The sequence below is a fragment of the Epinephelus lanceolatus genome, chromosome 9 (genome assembly GCF_041903045.1).
Source record: "Epinephelus lanceolatus isolate andai-2023 chromosome 9, ASM4190304v1, whole genome shotgun sequence".
In the NCBI taxonomy this organism is placed as follows: domain Eukaryota; kingdom Metazoa; phylum Chordata; class Actinopteri; order Perciformes; family Serranidae; genus Epinephelus; species Epinephelus lanceolatus.
Window position 1 is genome coordinate 19,410,636 of NC_135742.1, and position 24,457 is coordinate 19,435,092.

The following is a 24,457-nucleotide window of genomic DNA, read 5'->3' on the forward strand; positions in this document are numbered from 1 at the left end:
ACACAATGACAGACAGGTAAGGAAATAGACAAAAGTCACACAAGAGACAACAAGCACGCAAATTACAACTTTGTCTATTCTTTTGTATTCAAGCAAAGGTTGGAGGGCTGGCCTTTGCTAATGTCAGCTTACGGGAAGAAGCTTTGTCTCCTTTCCCTCCCTCTCCGACAGAGTCTGTGGGCTATTTTAGACACAGGGGCCTATTTGACCAAACTCCTACCACCCTTCGTTCTTTTTTAACAAGTCTGACTTCAAATGTCTGGCATTCCAGGCTGGCTGCAGATCAGCTCTCTGCTCCCAGACGGGGCCCCACAGGGCCAGGCCAAATGCCACACCATGTAGGGCCTGATCACATGAACGGGGGCCAGGCCGGGGCCCCCAGAGAGCCGCCCCACCCACATACACTGCATCGCATCAGAGCCCGAAAATAAATAGCAGAAAAGATATCAGAGGTCATCAGGAACAAGGAGGCGACTCTGCCGCTCGAGTCTGGAGAAAATGAGGCTTTGTAGTGCCGGCGCATGAGAAATAAGTGGCAGGTTTCAAGGTTAGGCTTTAGTTTCTAGTTGTTCTCAAGTGCTTAATCTTAAAAGCCCATTCATGCATACATAGATAGCTGGCTCTAAGCAGGTCGAGTTTGTATCATGGGATCCCTCTGTGTCATAGCCTGATGAGGTCAAGAATGTCTGCGTGCACACACAGAGGCATACATGAAGACGCAATAGCTGTATAAGGTACAGTCATAACAGAGCACCCACATAAACCAGCAGAGAGTCTCAGGCACCGACATGCACATCCACACACACACAAATACACACCCACATACTTTCAGCAAATCTACTTTGAATCCGTATCAGCTGGGAAGTGATAGCAGATGTCTGATCCATCTGATCTCTTAACAGTAAAACAATCCACAGTGCAGTTTGTTCCATGTTTAGTGCAGAGTCCAAAAACTGATGTCACGCCAGAGGAATGTTCTTAAGTGTGTGTTTGTGTGTATATGTGTGTGTGTGTGTGTGTGTGTGTGCGTGTGTAGGATGCTAGAGCACAGATTTAAACGCACTTATTTGTCTGTAACGATGAGCTCTCTTTCTAGCTGAATGCTGGCATGTTGCCGATATACTGGAGACCAAACAGCGAGAAATCTCTGTGAATGGGAAACGCTGACACTTTCAAGAGAACACCTAAACAAGCAATAGGTGGCAACAAGGTAAGAAGAAATCTTGTTCTGACCCAAAAAACACAAAAAAATCATAGTTTTACAAGCCTATACTGTCTTCATACAATTTAATGAGATTGATACAAAGAGGGGTGTGCAATGTTTTAATGAGCATTAATGCAGTGCACTATGAGTTGATCTGGCTACAACAAGCCCCTGTCAATCAGCCTAAGGGAGGTGTCAACATGACATTTACGTGACATAACCCACATTCCTGTATCACTGCAGCTATTTGCATGCAAACCCCATCACTCATCACACAGCACTCAGAAGCCTCTTTTGGCTCCCACTACCACCTCAATGAAAAAGACAGGGCAAATCTATTTCACAGGATTATGATTTGAGACATTTTCTTGCCTGTAGGGTAATAAATAGGCTAATTTTTTTCTTCTCTCTTACGTAACGCGAGAGAATGAGACAGTGAGGAGATGGAAAGTGAGACCGCTCAGTACTGCGGGGCTACAGAAGAAGTGTTTGACAGAATGGAAAGACGGATGAGGGCGAGATCGAAGTGAAATTAGCCAGTGAGCAGAGCTGTCTCCAATACAGAGGTTTCAGGCTGCCACCTGGCCGGGCTGCTAGTCTGTCAGAGAAAAACCTGCGGCTGATGAATGCAGCGTGGGCTGAAGGTGTTTGATATAAATACTTCTGCAACAACACATTTACACAATACCACAATAGATAATCGCCGGAAAGAATGTACACAGAGATCACTTGACAAGTACTGTAACAAGGTACAAGAACAATCAACAGGTATTAACAGGGAGAGGAATGCAGCCAAAAAGTGACTGTAAACTAGAATGCCTACATATGAGACTAGCAATATTCTCTATTATTAATTACTCATCCAGCAATAGGTTGAATCTGTGAAGAAAACTTCAGGCATTTACAACACTAAGACCAAAAAACGCCTACGTACATAACAAAACATCGGTTTGCAAATTCTCACACAACTCGTTCAGTATAATCCAAGTCGCCTTTATCCAGTCGTATGCTCAGCACTTCCAAAACACATGAATTAGTTACTAAAATCTTACTGTTTAAAACTGAACTGACAGTAAACTTTAATAAGCTCTCTTCAGAGCCAGACTCTATTGAGAAAAACAGTAATTCAAATAAACACAAGAAGTTTGTGCTCTAGAGAAAGGATCAACACTAAGTGAAAAACCTAAGCCCTATGATAAGCTAATATGGCAAGGTTTAACTATACAAACCAATGAGCAGTGATAACTAGCATGTCATTGGGGTCATCGGGTGGGAACCTTCTTTCACCAGTGTTTCGTCTAGTTGGTCCCACGACACCTCCAGGAGGCTAGACAGTGATCTCTAGCGTCCCAGAGACACTCCCCTAATGCCAGGTCTCACTGCTCCCCTCCCTGCACCAACCCAATAACCTCTTTTACCTTACTTACGCATGGCTTTTTCAGCCCAAACAGCAATGCCACCTTCAACCAAACCCACGCTCCGTACATGCGAGCTCCAGGTAGAAGCAGGGCTGATTCTACCTTTCCTAGCACATTCACCACACTCTATTTCACACGCTACATAGCATAACTACAGTATAAGCTAAAGTTAAAGGAGCTAAATAAACTTACAGGATCAGCAAACACACTCACCTTGCCGCATGGCCTCAAACAAAATGGATTCAAATAGGCCACTCCCACACTTAAATAACCTTCCTCTTCCTGGACTTCCTCCTTACTTACACATGGCTTTCTCAGTCCAAACAGCACTGCCATCTTCAACCAAACCCAGGCTCCGTACATGCGAGCTCCAGGTAGAAACAGGGCTGATACTACCTTTCCTAGCACATTCACCATACTCTATTTCACACGCTACATAGCATAACTACAATATAATCTAAAGTTAAAGGAGCTAAATGAACTTACAGGATCAGGACTGAGAAAAACAGTAATTTTACCTTGCTGAACACAGGAACTGCTGGTCTATCACTGCCTCAATCAGTTAGTTTGCTTGTGTTATTGCATGACTTTGGTGAATCTGAACTGAGACTAAAGAACACTACGGTCACACAATAACACAAACTTACGAACTAATACAGGCAGCGGTAGATCAGCAGCTCCCGTGTTCAGCAAGGTAAAATTACTGTTTTTGTTAATGAAGTCTGGCTTTGAACAGAGCATAGATAAAGTTCACTTTTAGTTCAGTTTTAATTATATAGTTATATAGTTTTGCTATTGTTAAATGCAGACCACGCTATCTGCTGCCAGTTTTTGCAACCAACAAATCCTCCAGAAAGCCACAAGTAATTTAGCTTCTACTGGACGTGTTCTTGCAGGCAAATTCTCTCTGTTACATCAGGGCATCGTTACATTTTACCTGCTTGTAACTGCTAATCAATATCTTTTATTCCCTCTGCAATTCATCTTTTAAATTCTCTGTATATTCAATCAACTTTCTAGCATTTATTTATAGAATCCTTTGTTCCACTGAACTCCTTGGACCATTTCTGTTTTTATATTTTTTTACTCATCTATTTATGTGTCTACATGTTACTGTATGCTATGTTATCGTATGTGTGAAAGGCAAGCTGTTCAAACAAATTGCCCCCTAGTGGGATTAATAAAGTTGTCTGAATCTTAATCTGACTTTAGTCCATCAAGAATTTTCTTCGATTTTGGATTCTTCCTTCACAGAAGGCATGTGAGAAAAACTTTTTTTTTTTTTTTTTTTTTTGACAAATTCAGTGTAACACAGGGTGAGAAATTGATATACAAATGATCTTTTATGGGGCTGAGGTATTCTTTTAACTTACAAACATAAAGCAAATGGTGGCAAGAGAAAAAGATGACCACCAACATCATTAGGATTGTCTAGGAACCATTAATGTCTATACCACATTTTTTTTAACTTTATTTTTATATATCCACATCAAAACAGAGCAAAAAGGTTTTCACATAGGTATACAATAAACACCGGTTACAGAGGTGTTTATTGATTATCTCCTTTTACAGTGCAGGGTCAGCTATTCAAGGTGAGCTATGTATTTCCTCCAGTATTTAGTAAATCTGTCCATACACAGGTTCAAGGAAAAAGTCAGCTTCTCCATATTATATATTTCTTTTACAATACCAATCCACTCCTCTCTTGATGGGTATTCTTTAGTTAGCCACCGTCTTGTTATAGCTTTTTTACTGGCTGCTAACATTATTTTAACCAAATATTTGTCCCAAGCATTCATTGCGGAGGAGATATTGCCAAGGTAAACTGTACAAAAATCATGTTCAAACTCGAAACCCATTATTAATTTAATTTTGTCTACTACATCTCGCCAGTAAGGTTGTATAATTGGGCAGTCCCAGAAAACATGGAAGTGGTCTGCCTGGGAGTTTCCACACTCCCGCCAGCACCGTCCATAGCTTGGTTGGCCTTTCTTAGATTGTTTAATTTTTGGGGTGATAAAAAATCTAATCATGTTTTTCCATGTAAATTCCCTCCAATAACCAGAACTTGAAGTGCTCATTTGAGTTTTGCAGATGTTCAGCCATTCCTCTTCTGAGATGGTTATTTTTGCTTCTTTTTCCCAAATGGATGTCTATACCACATTTTGTGCCAATCGAAGTAGTAGATTTTGAAATTTTTCACAGGATAGATGTAACTTTGACCTGTCAGTGGATCAGTTAAGTCACGCAGACTTATTCCCTGAATGTCAATGTATGTCTGTACAGAATTTCATGACATTGCATTTAAGAGTTTTATATATAAATAATATAAATTTCAGCCAAGACGACCACTCGACAGACTAGCAGACCAACACTGCCATCCATAGAGCCCTGCTCCTAGTGAGGATAAAAACAGCCCATTGCAAAAGCAACTGGTGGACCAGCTTGAAGCAGAGCTCTCTCCCCAAGGCTAAAAGCAAACCCAGACATCGGAAGCATTACCACCGAGCATTTCACAGCACTTTGTTTCAAATATCTCATTTTGGCCGGTTCAGCGCAGAGGTCCCACGGACATTAAGCCGTCTGGCTTTGCACAGACAAATGAAATTACCCTCAGCCTCTAGGTTCCACTACCACACACACGCCCCAGGATGCACACCAAGAGCAGCAGCAGCATCCCCTATGCCATGCAGTGGACCCATCCATCACTCCAGGGAATGGGTCCTGTGGAATCATCCATTAGTTAGTAGAATGGGTGTGCAGTGACAGGCCTGTCTTTCCACAGCCTCTAATCCAGAGTTATGGCACAGTGTGTCTGTGTTACTGTTAAATGCAGTACTATATGCCAGCTGTTGCCAGCAGGTTCACATCTGAGGGCAGTTCAAAGCAGCGCACCATAACTCATCAACCACTGATGACAATGGACGCATATATGGCACCTGGGAAAATACAGCATATGCGACAGTGGTTATAATTTTGAGCAATGCTGCACATTCATCCTGTCATGAATATAAAATTTGGAAACTAGCATGCATTCATTGTTTTCTGATCATATCTGAACAGAATCTGCAAATGCTTTTCGACACATATTCAACTGTACTCAGTGTAAAGACAAGATATTTTATGTTCAAACTGATCAGCTTTATTGTTTTCTAGTGAATATGCACTCATTCTGAGTTTGGTTGAAAGAAGTTGGGGCAGGGGCATGTTTACAACTGTGCTACATCACCTTTTAAGCTTTTTCTTTTAACGACACTCAGTGCGCATTTGGGAACTGAGGACAGAAGTTGTCAAAGTTTTGAAAGTGAAATTGCATTTTAAAGTTGTCTTAAAGATTTAAAGACTGTCTGTGTGAAAAGATGGGCCAAAATCCCATCTCAACACTGTAAGAGATTATTTCTTTATACAGGAAGTATCCTGAAACTGGCATTGTGAACAAAGGCTTCTCCAAGTATTAAATACATTTCAATTAGCATGCTCAATACTTTTTCCTGTGTCATTTCACTTTGAAAATGTTACGATTTCTTTTCAATGTCGTTTTATTGAGTTAACACTAATGGCTGGTTTAAAGTTTATGTGAATAGCTGCATTGGAAAAATGTGTATGGGGAAAAATTTGAGGTGTTGAATACTCATTTCCCCACTGTATATGGAAAAGGATAACAGACTTCTATAGAATCGGGGTTGTATAACCCTCTCCTGTCAAGCAGTGGAAGAGTTTAAAGATGGCTCCTTCAGTTGTGAGAAGGTAGTGTAGGAGAGCAGGTAAACCTATACTGCAGATAGAGAAGGGAAGCTGAGAGGCCCGAGATAACTAGAGAGGAATGTTCCTGCACTAACAAAACACTTGCTTAACTGGACCCTGTTATCTTCATTAAGAGCGCAGAGGAAGTTCTGACCAAGAAAAAGAGATGAGAAAGCAAGAAGACATGGATAGCAGTGTCAAACGCTTGTGGGGTTCTGGAGCTGTCCCGTGTGTGTTCAGCAAGCGGCGAGCAGAGGAACAAGGGGAACTGGTAGAGAAAAGAAATAAAGCTCATCTAAAAATCTTAACTACTTGCAATCACTTTTAAAGTGTCCACAGGACACTCCCTCTCCTTCTGTCCAGGTGCAGGCATGCGGAGCTGCCTTTTCAACTCGCCAGGCTCTTTTGTGTGGCTACAGAAGAGAGGGAGATCCACTCAAGGTGGGAAGAAAGAAACACCTCATCCTTGACTATTTGATTAACAGCTGTCTCCCGTGCCAAAAAATACGACCCCCCACATCCCGCCCTCCCCGCCGCGAACCCACCAACTGACTCCTGAAAGAGCAGGGCTGTGTCGCACACTTCTAGTGTTACTTCACAGATCAAACTGGAGAGGAGAGCAGAAAGGCAAGAAATCCACTGAGACGTCAGAAGGAAGAGGGGAGGACAAGCAGTGGGAGGACTGGGAAAGAAATGGAGTAAGGAGGGACAGAGAAAAGGGGGACGACACAGGTCAATAAGGAGGCAGGAGGTGGAATTCAGTAAGGGTGCAAAGTGATGGGGAATCATCACCAGTGAGGCACAAAAGTGAGACTCGTTAGAAACTGGGGCAGGTGAAGATTAACATCTAATCTTTTTAATTTGCATCTTGTGGTCTGCTGTTATATTTCATTTACTTACAATTTAAGATGGTAACAAGCAACAATGTCTTTCCTCGAGGTTGACTATCTTTCTTTAATGATCAGCTTTATCTTTTAAACACTGATGATTTGGCATGATTCATCTCATTATTACTGACCACTTAGTAAAGTCTGCAAGGTTTTTGATTTATTTCCTCAATTAAAAAGAACCATCGGTGTCCAATCATTCGGTATGCCATAAAAAAACAACTTGCAGAATTAATAATCCATTATTGTTAACATCTCATAACAAAACTTATATTGTTAGTGCATAGCTGAGAGTTGAGAGTCAGTTACCATATAATTCATATGCTCTGTGTTTGGAAAAACAAGCTGACAAGAGTAACAACTACATATAGCAAACGTGTTTTGTGAAGACAGTAATGTGAATTCGGTTGTTTCTTGCATTAAAAAGGCTGCTGTTTGGAAGCAAGTCTGAAATAAATACGCTCTCTTGAGGCTGCATTACCATGTGTGAATAACACAATGTAACAAAAGCTCCTACCATACTGACATTAATGAAACCCAGAGTCTCAAGAAAACTTGTGGTATGCTTTGGGAAATGGTTGGCAGTAACGTGAGGAATATGTGATTTCTAGTTAATGGGTTAAAACATGTAAAAACACTGGTCTGGTTCTATTAAAGATGAATACGAGCTCAGGTGGTACACTAAAGAGCTCCAGGACAACGGGGGGATTACCCTGCAGGGTACTGGCTCCCCCCGGCACCTCAGCTCCCTACTTCCTCCCAACAGGGACCAATGGCCAATGTAACTTCCTGCTGGCCCATAAACAAACAATGCAGTCAACTGAAGTCAGGCTGAAAATCCTCCAGTGCCACTTAGAGAGGTCAAGAGGTATACACCAGTCATAATTTTAACCTAGTGCCCGTGACAGTTATATGGCTGCCTAGTTTGGCTGTACTGAAAAAGGAACAAGCAGTTTAACGACTTGATCCTTTTTTCTCCCTATTTCTTCGGACAGCCACCCCCTGTGAGGCGAGAGCTGCGTAAAAGGAGAAAAACAAAACAGGAGAAATGTACCATCAGGGGAAATTATGGGTTTGGTGGGAGAAAACTATTTTGGCAATAAAGATGTTTGCACTTTTATTACCAGCTTCCTTAATCATCACTGTTTTTTAAAGAACAACACAAACACGCTGCACAAACAGGCCTTTTGCAATGAGACGTGTCAAGTTACAGATATATTTAAGTATGTGTGTGTGTGGGTTTATCAGAGCCCATCATCAAGTTGTGTGGGGCGGCCCTCCCTTCTCTCGTCACAAAGAAAAAACCCAACAGGATTACACATTAATCTGGCTCAATTACAGCTATAGCATGAGGACAACCCAAACATCAAAACATGTTAACTTAAAAAAATGTGGTAATTTCCCCACTGGAAAAAGAAAAGCAGATAACAGTCAATGACAAATGATCTCTTTAGCATTCCTCTGACGTCATCCCATCGCTCTAAACACACATCCTTACACCCGTATTTGAACAATACGCGCATTCATACAAACACAAGCACAGGAATCAGCCTGTCTGCAGCGAAGCAAAACAAAACCTTCATCACCCACACAACCAAAAAGGCCCCGGTTTCAACACTTGGGTCATTTCTCAACAAAAATGCGGGGAAACCACCGCTCTCTCAGGGACATCAGACACGTCTTCATTTTGGGTACGTTGCAAACACATGTGATTTCTGATTAGTCCAAGTCCGGCCAGCGCTTTGGGACACAGAGGCCTCAGCTTCAAAGAGTGAGAGGAAATGCTGTGCCCTTCCTGTCACTCCCAGTCGGAACCGAATGACGTGATCAAGATGTGATGAGATTACACATCGGAATTAAAAAAAAGAAGAAAAAACAGTATGAGCTAAGACATATAAAAATAAAGACAAAAACGTACAAATATACACACAAACGCACATTAATAATGTTCAGGAAATAGTGGGAGGTCTGTCCACAACAGCTCGGAGCGGATTCACTATATTTACAGCTTTGGTACCCACTCCCATGTCTTTCAATCGCTCAAGACAATGGGCTTTTATATACGGACTGGAAACAGGAGTAACTTTAAGGGATTCCCCAACTGTGCTCACTGACGACGTCTCTGTCATACTGTGCTTTGTTTCCCCTTATCTCAGACACCTCTTCATCCCTCGTTTATACTCCTCTATCAATGTTTAACCATACTGTATTTTTCTTCCTTTCCCTTATCGGCCTGTCTTTAAGGTTTCCCTAACAGCACTGGCAGAGGACACACAGCAGCGCCTCTACATTCCACTCTCTTAGTTTGGTTTGTCATAGGAACAGAAAGAAACACAAGGGCAACATGAAAGACAAAAAGAAAGATACTGTTTGGCATATACAGTCCACTTGCTGCAGGCTAATATGCATCTATTGATAACTTGGACTGCTAAAGAACTCTCGGAGCCACAGCAGAACATACGGATTATGATCAAATATAACGGATTGAAGCTCTCGTTGTGACATTAAATAAACTAAAATTGGTTGGGTGAAATCCTATGAACTGCTGACTGGCTTCATCCCCTGGAAGCTACATTTGCGTAAGCCTAGTACCCTTTGTGTGTGCATGTGTGTGAATCAGAAAGCCCTATGGGTGCACAGTGTACACGGCACAGCCCTTGAATGTAGACCTGCCCTTACTTGACTCCTTAATCTTCGGTTTCCTGCCCTCCCTCTCCGTATCTCAGAATAAAAACTTCATGCCACTGTGAATCCTCCCCTGTTTTGCCTCTGCCCTCCCTTCCCTGTATCACTCTATAACAGCTTTATGCCTCCTTGCCACAGCTCCCTGTCCCATAGCCCCTCCACTCCTGCTGTTTCCACTGGGGCACTGCACAAAAACTGCACTTGGCTTGGTCCCAAGTGCTGGGGCCCACATACCTCCCAATCTCTAGATTAAATAGCGCCATGTCTCTGAAGTTCTTCCAGGGGCTAATGGCTTTTGTTGCTGGGAATAATCCACACATCCTCTCCCACATCCTGGGGGTCCGCGGGCCTGTCGTGAACCCCGCCTTTACCCTCTCCATCTCTCTCTCATCTCCATCTCAATCTACGCTTCCATTTTGGTTGACCTCCCCGCCTCCCTATGGCACAACCCTGTGGTTAAGTGCGGAGGCATGCAGGACCGAACCACCCGCGCTGAGGGGAGGATGCAGTGAGTTGACATTGGGTTGAGACCCATGCAGAGTTTTATAGGGAGTCAGTGCAGGTGCTGTCTGAAGCTTAATGAAGGCCTTAAATCTCTTCTCTGTCATCTGTAGCTAACTGGGGTCTAAGCAGCCAGGGCAGGAGGGATAAGTGCCCGGGAGCTATCCTCATAAGGGAAAGAAAACATCCGTCAGGCAACAACCACAGCAGAACAGCCTCTGTGTTAGCACTTGATGTCCATTCAAAATAAATACAGCAGGGAGACAGATTTTCACGAGATGAGGGGAAAGATTTTCCGTAGATCAAAGAGCACTCTGTATTTTTGGGCGAAGTAGTCAAAATAAGTATGCAAAGTTGTGAACGAGGTCCAGACACCGACTCTCTTGTCACCCTCTGTCCTTCAAAATATCTCTGATTAAGACCGCTCTTGGCTGCAACACCGAAAATTCACGCTGAATACATATTCAGGTATGAGCTCATATCCTGTCTGGGGTACTTTTCTCCAGGGAGGCCGCCGGGAGAGAGGAAAAAGGCAGACAGAGAGGAGGAGAGACTGTGGTTGCAGACCGCAGACAGTGGGACAACGTTCACTGACCACCCTAATCAGTTTACTTTATCAACACAATTTTAAGAAAGGCCAGTCATTGATGGTCTTTATTTTGCTACAATTTCCAATTTTAACTTTAAGCTTTCAGTCGCATCTGCAGGCATGCCATATGCCAGCTGAACATACTATATTGCAGAAAAAATATAAAACTTGATTTCCAGGGAAACTATCACTATTGTAGAATGCTGGAGGCCAGACTGGAGAGTGATCGACCATACAGAGAAGTGGAGAGGACAGAGAAGGATGGCAAACACAAGGGGGCTTGAAGATTTAGAGATTTTATGAGGGCAAAGAGAGATACAGCAAGTCAGGAGATGAAAAGAGACAGTGAAGGGTGAAAAAGAAGTGACAGAAGCAGGATACTACGGATTTTCAGGACAGAAGGATGACAGAAAACAGAAGAGGAGGAGATGAATATGGAAAACAAGTGGAGGGGACAGGAGCTAAAGAGTTGAGGGTGAAGAGGGAACAAAGAAATACACAGAGCAGAATTATCTATTGTGTGTAGTGAATCTGTCATCCTGTGGCTTTGTGCCCACCCATCTGCCCCCAGACCTCCACTAAAACTGCACACAAACATACATACATAAATACACACAGGTCTAGTGTGGAGCTGGGAGCCTGCAGACCACCTGAAATCTCTGCTGGTTAAATACAACACAGCAGACTATTGATGGACCTGCTGAGTCAATGAAGCTGTGCCCAGAGACGAGGTTAGCCACCACTCTCATCAAGAGGTTCAGGGTTTGGGGTTAAGGTTTTGGGGTCTTTAAGGGCAGAAAAAATACTACAAGAAGAAAGTAGAACCATATTATGTTTGGAGGAAGGGATGGAGAAAATATTGCACAGTGTAAACTTGACTGAGTGTGAACCTCACGGATAAAAGGGATGAAGGACGAAAGAAGTGGTGAGTTTTGGAAACGGGATGAGGAAAGGGAGGAGTAGCATTTTGGGAAAGGGATGAAGGAAGGGAGGGAAGAGAAAAAACATCATGAAAAGTAGTCAGTTAATGATGGGACAATGACAGAAGACAGTATGGAAAAAGGGTTTGAGCAGAGGCCTGGTGAGGAAGCTGAAGATTTCTTTGTCTGCCAACTTTTATGTATTTACATTTTGTCCGGCTTCAGTCGAGAGCTGCTTGAGTATCTTACTGTATCTTTTCTTGCTGGAAAAAAAATCAATAGTGACCATATACAGTCTCCAACTCACAACTGGAACACATCCTTTTATATGCAGCACGGACATGCAAGCAGCTCAGAAGTCATACAGGCCGGTGTTGGAAGCGGTTATGTTGGGGAGAAAAGGAAGGATGACAAGTGACCAAACAGAGTTTGGAGGGAGTTATGGCTAGACTCATTAATTCAGTAAAGAATTTCAATGTGGAAGATCTCCACAAAGAAGATTGAGACAAAGTGAGGGGGGGGTTGAAATGTGAAGTATATCATTAATCATGCAACTCAGAAACTTTTTACTTAAGAAACCAAACCAGAAGCAGCAGGATAAAGTTGAAAAATAACAAAGTGCTGGCTTTGTTGTGGCAAATCTTTGATGTTCGGTTTCTTTACAACTTGGAAATTCATGTCCAAAAAATAGCCTTTAAATGACGACAGACACAGGACTGCAGAACTTGAAAAGCTGCTCTATTTGATATTTAATATTAACAATGGATCAAATGACTATGAATACTGTGAAAGGTGTCACTTGCAGTAACATCCCCACAGATAATTACCACTCTTGCAATTCCCCTTTGTGGAGTGTTTTAGCATCTCTCAGGTCATTATTTTGGTATTACAGACTTCAACTTTACTGTTTTAGTTCACTCTCACAGCTCTCATCAGCATCACTTCCAAACACCTATCAGCAAACAGACTAATTTAGCTACTTTGCGAAATGTGTTTGCATACCAAAAACACAAGATGAAAACAGAGAAAAATAAGGAGGAAGAAAAGAAAGAAAGATACAAACAAGTTAACTAACTAAATAACTAACTAAGAAACAAAGAACTAAACTTAAAGCTTCTGAAATAATCAATGAAGTTGTGCTGCTGTTCCTCGTGTGTAAATGCGCACAGCGTCTTTCTTAATCGGGACGCACTTATAGTTTCTGCTGCAGTGATCCACATACATTCATTAATAAGCATTAATATAAGGTAACATATTAGACTGAAGTTAGTCTCGCCACCAGACAATCAGAGATCTCCGCCTTCTGATAGTCTGGGGACACTCCTTTCTATAGTGTGTTTAACACACCGGCGAAAACGGCCGGCAACAAAGCAACACCTCTTGCATTTTTGAAAAGGACACGCCTTCTCGGAAATGTGTGCTCCCCCTTTTCTCGTCCGCAAGGAAACAAACACACAGAGAGCTTGAAAATGGATGCCGAGAGATTAAACTTCGTTTTATCAAACGTGTGCTTATCCGTAAAGAAAATATTTTTTTCCAGCGGATGTCTTAGTTACAACATGATTGAGCTAACTGGAGTAGTTTCATGTCGTATCCGACAACGGGAGGATTTTAACAGATGACGTCCTGATGTTAGCTTTGCTGCTAACTTGGTGTTAGCTGTCCCTGTCAGCTGCAGCCACTGATGCTTTCTAGACATCGTGATTTCCCAAAACTGAATAAATACCACACATAGCAACACAAAACTGCTTTGCTAGCTCAATCATGTTGTAACTAAGATATCCGCTGGAAAAGATATTTTTTTCACGGACCGTTTAATGAGTTATTACCTATTACAGACCCCGCTAACGGCTAAGAGGGCTAACAGATAACGGTTAGCCCAGCTAAACGTGCACACAGAAATAGTAATGTTTGTTCAATCATTGTGTTTATAGACTTTACAAACATCGGATTAGTCCAAACGGTGATACAGTGATGTGAAAAATGTGATATATAGGTTATATATATATATAGCTAAAAGCTCTGCTGGTTTTCTACCCGGAAGTATTTGTAAACAACAATGCGATTCCCTCTATCGTCCGGCCGGACGGATGAGTCATGGCCTTGTAAAAGATTATGTTTGTTTCTTTTAGTTGGCAAGAATGTGTCGCCGCAAACGCGACAAACATCCACTAACTTTGATGGCGTTTTCTGCGAGCGCGACTTTAGCCATTTTGTACCGCTACACGTGTTTCTAGTGGGACTATGTTTACAAGCACAAGAGTTCAGCGAGCCACCGAAGGACCGCCCTGCAGATTTACTATTGGTTCTGCAACGTAGGGAGTTTTTTTAAACTCTGAAATTGTATCCGCCCATCTAAACAAAATCAGGGAGAAAGTCATCAGTCTTTAGTTAAGCAAAGCGTCTAAAGACTGACTTGTGAGTCTAGACTGAAGTAGGCAGGTTTTATATAATCATTTGCTTTGGGTAAAATGAAAATAGCAACAGATATTATTTCACCCACCTGCAACCCATCCACAGGATCAGAATTTTAATTTTTATGAACAAGCCCACCCCATTCACAGATTAACCTTTATGTCTGTAGATATAACTGCCATCCACGCATCACTACTGTAATCACAACTCCAAATAAATATTAAAATGTTGGGGCATCGGTGGCTTAGTGGTAGAGCAGGCGCCCCATGTACAAGGCTGCTGCCGCAGCGGCCCAGGTTCGAATCCAGCCTGTGGCCCTTTGCTGCATGTCATCCCCCCCTCTCTCTCTCCCCCTTTCACGCTTACCTGTCCTGTCCAATAAAGGCAAAATGCCCTAAAAAATATCTTAAAAAAAAAAAAATTTTTTTGTTTCTGCCGAATGTGCCATCATCACCTTCAAAGGTGTTAATATGTTGATGTTGTATTCACAGGTTGCTTTTGCTGCCCCCAAGTGGTCAAAAAATTATTTTACCCTAGGTTTAAATAACCACAGTAGAATTTAAAAATGATCTATATGCAAACACTGCTTGAAGTTATCTGCAAATTTTAAAAATACAAGCCTGTTTGCTACTAGTTTCCTCTGCCTTCCTACCTTTCCTACCCTGTTCTCTGTCCAGCATTTTGCCCAATCTACAACTTCAAACATTCTACCAAAGACCTAGTTGTCATTACCTGGCCATGCCCAAACTGGAGAACCCTGCTGGGACGATGAGAACATCAAGGCGGGGAAAGGGGTGGACCCCCAGAACAGTGTGGGCTGCAGCCAAACACTGAGGCAACAGCTTGAGGACTCCCATCTGCAAAAAGAAAGCAACAAGTTTCTTAAAATAACTGACAAGTTTCACGTAAATCAGAGGTTTGTGTATTGATATAAATGAGTAGGCTATACAGTATTATTGTGTACATGTCTTCCTCTTCCTCATGTGTATGTCTATGATGATGCTATGCTCCAGATCAGAGGTTATCTGGAAGTATAAGTCAAAGGCAGCTGCACACACTGAGTGTTTCATGGAGGCATCATCACTTCAGAAATGACTGAATGGGCAAACACCTTTGATTTGAGATATTCCCACTTAGAGTACTCGGAATGTTTTAAATGGCCTTGGTGGGAATATAGTCTCATGCTTTTACCATTCTGCCAAGAGACTGCAGTTGAAAACCGCTGAGCATCATGACACAAACATTAGCTGATGCTAACTGTCTCTTCTAATCATATAAAATATAATTAGATCAAGTCTCAGTGGCTCTTTGTCAAAACTCCACCTGGGCCTCCTGTAGCAAGCAGACAGGGCCAAACACACGGTGTGGAATCACCCGCTGGGACCTAGCCGACTGCTCAGTAAATCGGCAAGGGTAGTCGCCATGGGAACAAGAGATGCCGTCATCCACCATGCCTGAATAATCAGTTACAGAGAGCCCCCCATCCTCAAGGGAAAAGCAACAGAATGTTGAGTCTGAGCGGGTGGCCTGGTCTCCGCTGTAGCAGATTAAAAACAGGGGAGAGAAGTTTAATTCAAGGTTAATAACAACAATTTAATGAATTTTCTTTTTGAAATAATATACAGTTCTTGAGTTGGTGAACCAAATATGGCACAGTGTGTCCCCTCTCTCTGTGCTGAGCATGGAAACGAAAGCAGTGGAAATATGGAATATATACGTCACAAAGGCAAACCGCAGTGATCCCAAAAATATCTAGGTGCCGACATGCAATCTCGTTCACTCTAAATCCAATATCCAGCACTAACTCCATCCTTAGCATCAGAGCCGTTCCAAAGGTTTCGAGCGACATCCAAGTTTCCTTCCAGCCATTCACTGAAAATAAAGGCCTTCCTTGTAGCTGGAGATTCCTGGGGCCTGCAGCAGGCTACAGCTGGGCTGCTGCTGGAGGAAAACCATGAGGGGAGGAGGAGGATTACTGGAAACCACTGGCAGACCTGCCAACCTGCTGGCCAGTGGAGAAGGAGACCCCAGCCCTACCCTGCCCTGCCCACAGCCAGTCAGCCCTCTTTAATGCCCCATTCTGCGCTATATCCTGTAAAAGGTATATCAGCTTTGCTTCTTTTGGTCTCCAACAATAATTTCTGCTGGGCACTGAACCCAGTGTACTATAATACATGCTTTAATGTACTTGTCATACAAAGCTGATTGAGTGCTGCACCCTATTCTTCACCCTAACTTCACCTGCACCGTTTTTAGTATGGCAAATGGAAATTTTTACCATGGAATGTTAAAGGGCCAGACGTGGGTTAATAACAGTCTGGAGAGGAGGAGGTCTAACAAGAAGAAAAGAACACAAGAAAAATAATAAAATACCTGCCAGTCGTGAGTGGAGAGCCCTTTACTACTGCACTGATGGAGCTTCCAAGTCCAGACGTAAGGTCAGCCTCAGTCCATTCCCCAGGCCCAGACCCAAGTTTGGCCGTCTTGCCACAATCCGTCTTGTCCCTCACCCCTCTTTCCAGCGCTGGGGGAATTTCTGCTGTGACTTGGTGCCAGTGGCCCACTGCCAAGGTGAAGGTGGAGGCAGGCATGGGCATAGTGACGTAGTAATTCCAGACTGAGAAGTCTGCAGAGAGTAGAGGGAGGGGAAGAGAGAAAGGATGAAAAATGTCAAATGTAGGAAAATGGAGAGGACTTTAGATAAGAGGCAGGGAGCATGGAGAGAGAAATGAAGGGAGAAATTGGATGTCAACACTGACAAACGCCAATCTTGTTTGAACTGGTGAAAAAAAATGTGGGTGTGAGTGAGATGTGGTCAGTTTCAAAGGTCTGGAACGAGGCTAGAAAAAAACAGCAAAACAAGCGGCAACCTTCAGGACCGAAAAATAAAGCCGATGTGAAGTGCCACAAACTGCAGTTCCTCAAATGGCCACTTGAGGCTGGCTCCAAAAGCGTGTCAATCCCCATAAACACATGTGTTAAAATACCCAACTTTACAACAAATAATAAACATGTTTACATCCTGGTGCAAAAATGGTTTCATCTCTATAGCTAATGCCCTGGTCGTGACAACTATACAGGGGGTAGAGCTTTGATTCTCTGCTGGAGCCTGATTGGGCCTGACCTAAGCTACTGGGTTTGGGCCATGACGGGCTGTAATTTCTCAGTTTTTTTCAATTTGCCACAGGGTTCGGGTTCTCACCAATTTACCGATGTTTGCTTTGTTTTGTTTTTTAAATAAATCAGACAGGTCTCGTGCGCAAATAGCAGGAGTTGCAAAGGATTAAATCAAGATGGGAAGGAAAGAGTAAGAGGGGGGACTGCGACTGAGAGAAGGGGAAAGTGACAGAACAACAGAGCAATTTAGTGGAAAACCAGGGAAGAGAAAGAAAGCATGCATGAGAAAGGGGTAAAAAACGACTTGGTCAGCAGCATTTACTTCTGCCCCACAAGCAGAGGGAGAGATGTGCATAATATGCGTGGCACAGCAGTTATCATCATCTGCAGACGGACTGAGGGGCTCAGCCCTTTACACAAAACCTGTCATGCATGAGACGGCAAACTACTACAGTGCAAGAAACACATTAACCCTTAGCTTGTAGTAAATGTTTTAATATTAAAAACACATCTATTTTTTTACAGTAGAAATTTAGGTTTTAAATCAGGCTCTGGTCCAAAACTGCGACCATGGTTCAGGCTTGGATAAAAACTGCAGATTTATGTATGGCTGGGCCTGATTTTTTGGGCCCGATCAAAGCTGTAACAGGGGTGACTTTTTATATAACTCACCCGTTCAAATTTTATTAAGGCTTTATTAAATTATGCATAATTGAGGATGTGGACGCTTTAAGTGACAGGCTGTCTGCTAGGCATCATCTCAGCTAAATGGTCATATCTCCCAGGTCACTACTCCTCAGCTCCATCCTCTCATCCAAATATAGTCACTTCTTGCACCAAAAATCCAAGATGGGGACAGGCAAAAAATGACCAAAGCTGGAGCCCACAAACCAATGGGTGGCTACGTCTATTATCTTTATACGGTCTATGGAAATAACAAAAAAATAGTCTTGTTTAAAAAGGTTGTATATCAGTGGCAATACACTACCTGAGTTTACATTCCAATAATACCAATTTTTTTTATGTCTTTTTCACTACCTAATTCAGTCTTTCATTACTCAAAATGAGAAAGAAAACAAAATAATTCACTAAAATGTACTTTTATTATTGAATAATTAGTCAATTAACAATATCGTATATTTTCTAAACAAGGCTCTAAGGATACAAGGTGTTGTGTGTGGCACAGCATGAAAGCCCTATATAGCAAATCTATGATTTTGGGCTACATGAATAAAGTCGTCTTCAACTGGCTGTCACAAAAGGTTTGTAAAATAACAGCTTACGTGTGTCCCCGTCCTCAATAGGTACAGTCTGCTCCTCCCCGCTCATCAAAACCACACACTCACTGGGGGCCCGTACTGTTGCCTGCCATGTTGACATGGCAACAGGCGGCTCCTGGCAGGGGAAGAGGGCTCGGTTGTTGATGGGAGAACCGGCAGTGTAAACACACACCCTGGAAGGGTAAACAATGGTAAACTATAAACAACCCCCATTTCAATGCTCAAAGGATTCACCAAGCACACACAAATAAATGCACACGCAAACACATAAAGCATCCACACACTGAACAGAATATAATAGCCTGAAGCTTGTTTTTGTGAATTAATGAATCAGTTTTATTCTATTCTAACATGTCGAACTCGGAATATTACACTGCAGTTCAAGTGGCAGGAGCAGATGTGCTGCCAGTTGCCAGTGTTGGAATCTTTAGGAGGAAGAAAACCACTGTTTTATGGAGTGGCTTGAACTATAGATTGCTGCCAGAATGAGTCCTAAAACTTGGAAATGAGTTTGCATTTTTGCACTTCTGATTCCCTCGTCTTGAAGTCAATGTTTTTTGTTAGATGCCTGAAATGATGTCTTGGTCGACACAAGCTTAAAAGACTTTCATGTTTTGTTCTGCAGCATAAAATGTATCAGTAAATATCCTCCTCATCAATTTTGAAGCTTTTACGTGCCTTAAAAACCCAGTTGCTCGCAAAAGGCTAAATGAGACGACAGAGCATCATCACACCAATACAACTTTACAGCCTTGTTGTGTTGGCAGTGTTGAAGTCACGGGACTGAGGTGTATTCCGTTTATACTTCTGGTGATTGCAATTACGCTCCAAAAATCATAAAAGTCGTGTTGATTTGTTAAGATTATCTTGCTGAGCAAAACATGTAAGCATCAAAATCTTTTGTTTGCCACAGAGCTTATTTTTGCAATAATCCATGGGGAAAAATGAAATTGGCTTTTTATCAAAGGAACCAGGGCGATGCTAACTTCCAGGCCAGCCAAAAAAAAAAAAAGGAAGCACTCTATTCGTGAGACAAACCTGTCGTCCTGGTCTTTGGTCCACCTCACAGAGCCTCCTGTTGGCCTCGTTTCATAGCAGATCCTAACAGCACGAGGGAACTCCTGAGGTGACGCGACCCCCTTCTTCCTCACCTGCAGACTCCATCGGTCTCTCTGAAAATGCAGTGATGCGCCGTCCTGAGCACCAGAGGCACGGCTACACAGTGAAAAAAGCTGGTGCTTCTGCCTCCATTGGCTAGAGGGCGTGGAGATAATTGCCTGAATAAAGGCTGCTTGTGAGTTCACTGAACTGACCCCTGACCTCTCACAATCGACCTCTGGCAGGAGGTTAGACATGGCTGACACAGAGGTGACGTCCACTTCTTCCACTTTGGACACGTTGAGGTCACAGCAGTCCAGCACTAAGGTGAAATCACCGTCACTGGTGGTTTCCCACAAATGTGAAGACTGGATGCTTTTGGTTTTAGCTGCAGTCTGCAAATGACTGCCTCCTTCTACAGCACCAAACATCTTCTCTATACTTGTAGTGGTTTCTTCAAGTCCTTTTGTACCGTCCACCACTGTGTCTTCATCCTGAGATCTACACACAAATGCATTCTGACTCCCTCTGGCCTCTACAGTACGAGCTCCATCACCAGCTCCAGGTCCAGTGTCATCCTTAACCGTCGTCCCCACTCCAGAGCAAGGCTCCAGGAAGAAAACGACACTACCACTGATGACCTTCCTCTCAAAATGAACAGTCAGGTCCAGCACATAATGTCTGACAAGTATATGGTTAGTATTGGCTCGGAGTGGAAGGTCATCCGTGTCTGGGTTTAGGTCCCCGTCTGGCTCCATGTCACACAAATGGCATCAAAGCTGAGCAAAGGACGGCTCAACCTAGGAGGCAAGAGCAAAAATACAGCGTTATTATTTATGGCAGTTTTTCCAAGTTACAAACTTTTTTATTTATGCAAGGATAATTGACAGAGTGTGTGCTTATATAATTTTCAGACAAAACTATTAGTTGACATTCTATAGCTTCCTGTGGGCTGAGGTACTTTAGTCGGTGAATTAAGTGTGCTGTGATGAAGCCAAATCTGTCAAGGTCTGTGTGCTCACCTCAAACTTAAATGCCAAGCTCCATCTCCTTTCACACATTCCACAAATGTTTCCGAGCAGGAAAACAGTTTTTATGATCCCATTTCAATCTGTGTTAATGAAGCAGTAATTGCAAAACACCTTAGCCCAACACCAGGAACAGCTAACCATCTGCAGCAGCCTATATTAAAGCTCTCCTGTTGTATATCAGAGGTTGTGCCGTCACAGTCCTTCCATTTAGCCTGCTTGGGGCACGAAGCAGGCTTGGCAAGACAGAGGTGCAATTACCATTTACAGCAGGAAATCCTCGGCGGTTATGCAGTCCAGGAATATATTCATAAAATTATGAACACACAAAAACAGAGGATAACATCTACAGCGACAGGAAAAAGCAGAAAATCCATAATGACGTTCATTATTTTAAGAGGTTGGCTAAAAACATCTGACTTATATGACCACTCTTGTCCATAACGATGCTGCTGATATAAATATAGCAACATACTCATTTGTAGACTAGTGATTATGTTCACTGTATGTCTGCATACTGTTACCATAAAACGGAATAACAAAACAGTAATTCAAAGAGTTTTAAAATGGGTTGCCATGCACTTAGTGGATTAAAGATAGAAATTAAATAGATAAAGGTTATTAATGTCTTTGTGAAAGGTTAAACTGTGACAGGTCAGGGCGCATACAGTGTCCTTGCAGGCAAAGCAGGTGAGAGCTTGTCTTTTATACAAGTCAAATAACGTAATGTTTCCATCAGCCCCCAGGCTACAGAGCAAAGTAGAAAAACTTTGTAACAGTTGGTGGCACTCACCAGCCACTTTATTAGGTACACCTTGCTAGTACCAGGTTGGACCCCTTTTACCTTCAGAACTGCCTTAATTCTTCGTGGCATAGATTCAACAAGGTGCTGGAAACATTCCTCAGAGATTTTGGTCCATATTGACATGATAGCATCACACAGTTGCTGCAGATTTGTAAACTGCACATCATGATGCAAATCTCCCATTCCACCACATCCCAAAGGTGCTCTACTGGGATTGAGATCTGGTGACTGTGGAGGCCATTGGAGTACAGTGAACTCATTGTCATGTTCAAGAAACCAGTTTGAGATGATTTGAGCTTTGTGACATGGTGCGTTATCCTGCTGGAAGTAGCCATCAGAAGATGGGTACACTGTGGTCATAAAGGGATGGACACGGTCAGCAACAATACTCAGGTAGGCTGTGGTGTTTAAACCATGCTCAGTTGGTACTAAGGGGCCCAAAGTGTGCCAAGAAAATATCCCCCACACCATTACACCACCACCACCAGCCTGAACCGTTGATACAAGGCAGGATGGATCCATGCTTTCATGTTGTTTACACCAAATTCTGACCCTACCATCTGAATGTTGCAGCAAAAATCCAGACTCCAGTGAACTGTAGCCTCAGTTTCCTGTTGTTAGCTGACAGGAGTGGCACCTGGTGTGGTCTTCTGCTGCTGTAGCCCATCTGCTTCAAGGTTCGACGTGTTGTTGGTTGCCTTTCTATCATCTTGAACCAGTCTGGCCATTCTCCTCTGACCTCTGGCATCAACAAGGCACCTATAAGTATATTTTCCCTTTTTCGGACCATCCTCTGTAAACCCTAGAGATGGTTGTGTGTGAAAATCCCAGTAGATCAGCAGTTTCTGAAATACTCAGACCAGCCCGTCTGGCACCAACAACCATGCCACGTTCAAAGTCACTTAAATCACCTTTCTTCCTCATTCTGATGCTCGGTTTGAACTTCAGCAGGTCGACTCGTCTTCACCATGTCTACATGCTTACATGCATTGACTTGCTGCCACGTGATTGGCTAATTAGCTATTTGCGTTAACAAGCAGTTGAACAAGTGTCCCTAATAAAGTGAGTGAGTGTATTTAAGAGGAATGAGAGGAGCTGGAAGCCCTGTAACAAGTTATCACGTATAAAACACAGCACACAGACGAGTCCTTTTGAGCTGAATCAACGTTTCAGTTTTAAACTTTACAGTGCCATGAAGCTAAGTGACAGTATGACACGACAGAGTTGGAGCTAACTTTCTCCTACATATCTGCTCTCTGTCATTCAAAACTTTAACGTTCAACACTACAGCAGCGGCGCCGCCATTTTCCTCCAGACACTCTGTAGCTAACGGTGTATTAATTTAACGACGTGTCAAACAAACAACCGTTAACAGACCGGTGTTAGTCACAAGTACTCGCCTTTTGTGAATGAAATTTATAACAAACCTGTTTCCGTCATGTCGACGTCGCGCGTTGATGACGTCACACGGACGCGACAGCAGCAGTTGTAGTTTTTCACCCGAATTCTTCCCGTCTTGAAAACTCGCTTTGTAGATTATACACTCGGTTTATCCAAGATTTATGTTAAGTGTTTGTTTGTTTGTTGTTGTTGTTTCCAAAGATACATTTTATTCAACAGTAAGAAGTCGAATAAACTGTCTGACTGTAATTATCACAGTAAATAAATCACAAATATAATGTAAATGCAATAAATTGGTTCCAGTAGTCTACAATTTTTAGAAAACTAACCCCAGATGTGGATACAAATAAGTGATAACAGTGACAATATGGCACATTAATGAGCAAAATGATATGCTAGATCTGCAGATATTGTGAGGTTATTGCAAGTAAGCCAGTGATATGGTTCTGTAACAGGGGTGTAAATATAGACAGTGCAGGCAGTGTGGTTGCACTGGGGCCGTGAGGTGGGGGGGGACCCATTGAGAGAGTGGGCCCTCCATCAATGTGTTAGGTGATGAATTGGCCCATATGAGTAATTGGCACTTTGAAATAGGCCTGTGTTTAAAGAAAAAAACAGTGTCATTTGCCACATATGCCCTTAAAAGAGGGAAACCCATCTCTGTCACAATTCTATGTTTATTCTATAACTAAACATCAACTAGTCTCTATATCAAATATTCTATTACTATGAATCAACTATTCTATAAAACAATTATTCTTAAACTATAAATAAACTATTAAAATGTTAAATTAATAATTTCTTATTTTCGTAGGTATTTTTTGTTAAATACAGATATGTAATGATGATCAGAGGGTAATATTTACGTTGATGTTATCCAATGTCAAGTCTCTGATCATGTGACGAGACAATAGGTGCACAATAGCGTCCACTAGGGCCTGTCATAAAAACAAGCACTGGGGCCCATTTAAGTACCGTTATGCCACTGCTCTGTAATAGCAATACTAATTGCAGAATCAGTGACATCTTTTACTCATGTCCCAGAATTTTAAGGTTTGTGTTAATGCAAGCAGATCACTTTACTTCCAACATGTTTTATATTTTTAATGTTATTTTCTTCTCTTTTACATTAGGCTTTTAAAAGGTGTAAATACTGTATATTTTACATTATTTTATTTCTATTTTATCCCGTTTGTATTTTTGTCATACTGTTTATTCTTCTTGATCACTAAGCAACTTTTTCCCTTTTTTCTCTTGCTTCTGACTCTTGAACTGCTGTAACGTGACTTTCCCCATACTGGGATCTAATCTTAGTCTTTTAATTCACATGTTAACTTGGATAGTTGTAATTGTCTGATTTGACTT

The 24,457-nt window shown here is 42.4% G+C and overlaps 1 protein-coding gene across 5 annotated transcripts in view; it reads right to left on the bottom strand.

Annotated features, from left to right (window-relative positions):
• Window positions 1-23,158, bottom strand: part of aopep (aminopeptidase O (putative)) — a 98,768-nt gene extending 75,610 nt beyond the window's left edge. For 4 of the 5 annotated variants that reach the window (XM_033619951.2, XM_078170648.1, XM_033619955.2 and 1 more), the window contains exons 1-6: window positions 23,119-23,158; window positions 19,799-20,658; window positions 18,764-18,933; window positions 16,737-16,989; window positions 15,687-15,900; window positions 15,096-15,220 (exon numbers count right to left, since the gene is read on the bottom strand). In XM_033619951.2, the coding sequence (XP_033475842.2) occupies window positions 15,096-15,220; window positions 15,687-15,900; window positions 16,737-16,989; window positions 18,764-18,933; window positions 19,799-20,616 (1,580 nt within the window). In that variant the 5' untranslated portion in view covers window positions 20,617-20,658; window positions 23,119-23,158. Of the gene's footprint in view, window positions 1-15,095; window positions 15,221-15,686; window positions 15,901-16,736; window positions 16,990-18,763; window positions 18,934-19,798; window positions 20,659-22,602; window positions 23,079-23,118 lie in introns of those variants that run through there. The other variant, XM_078170647.1, reaches the window with a different exon arrangement.
• Window positions 23,159-24,457: the final 1,299 nt, after the last annotated feature.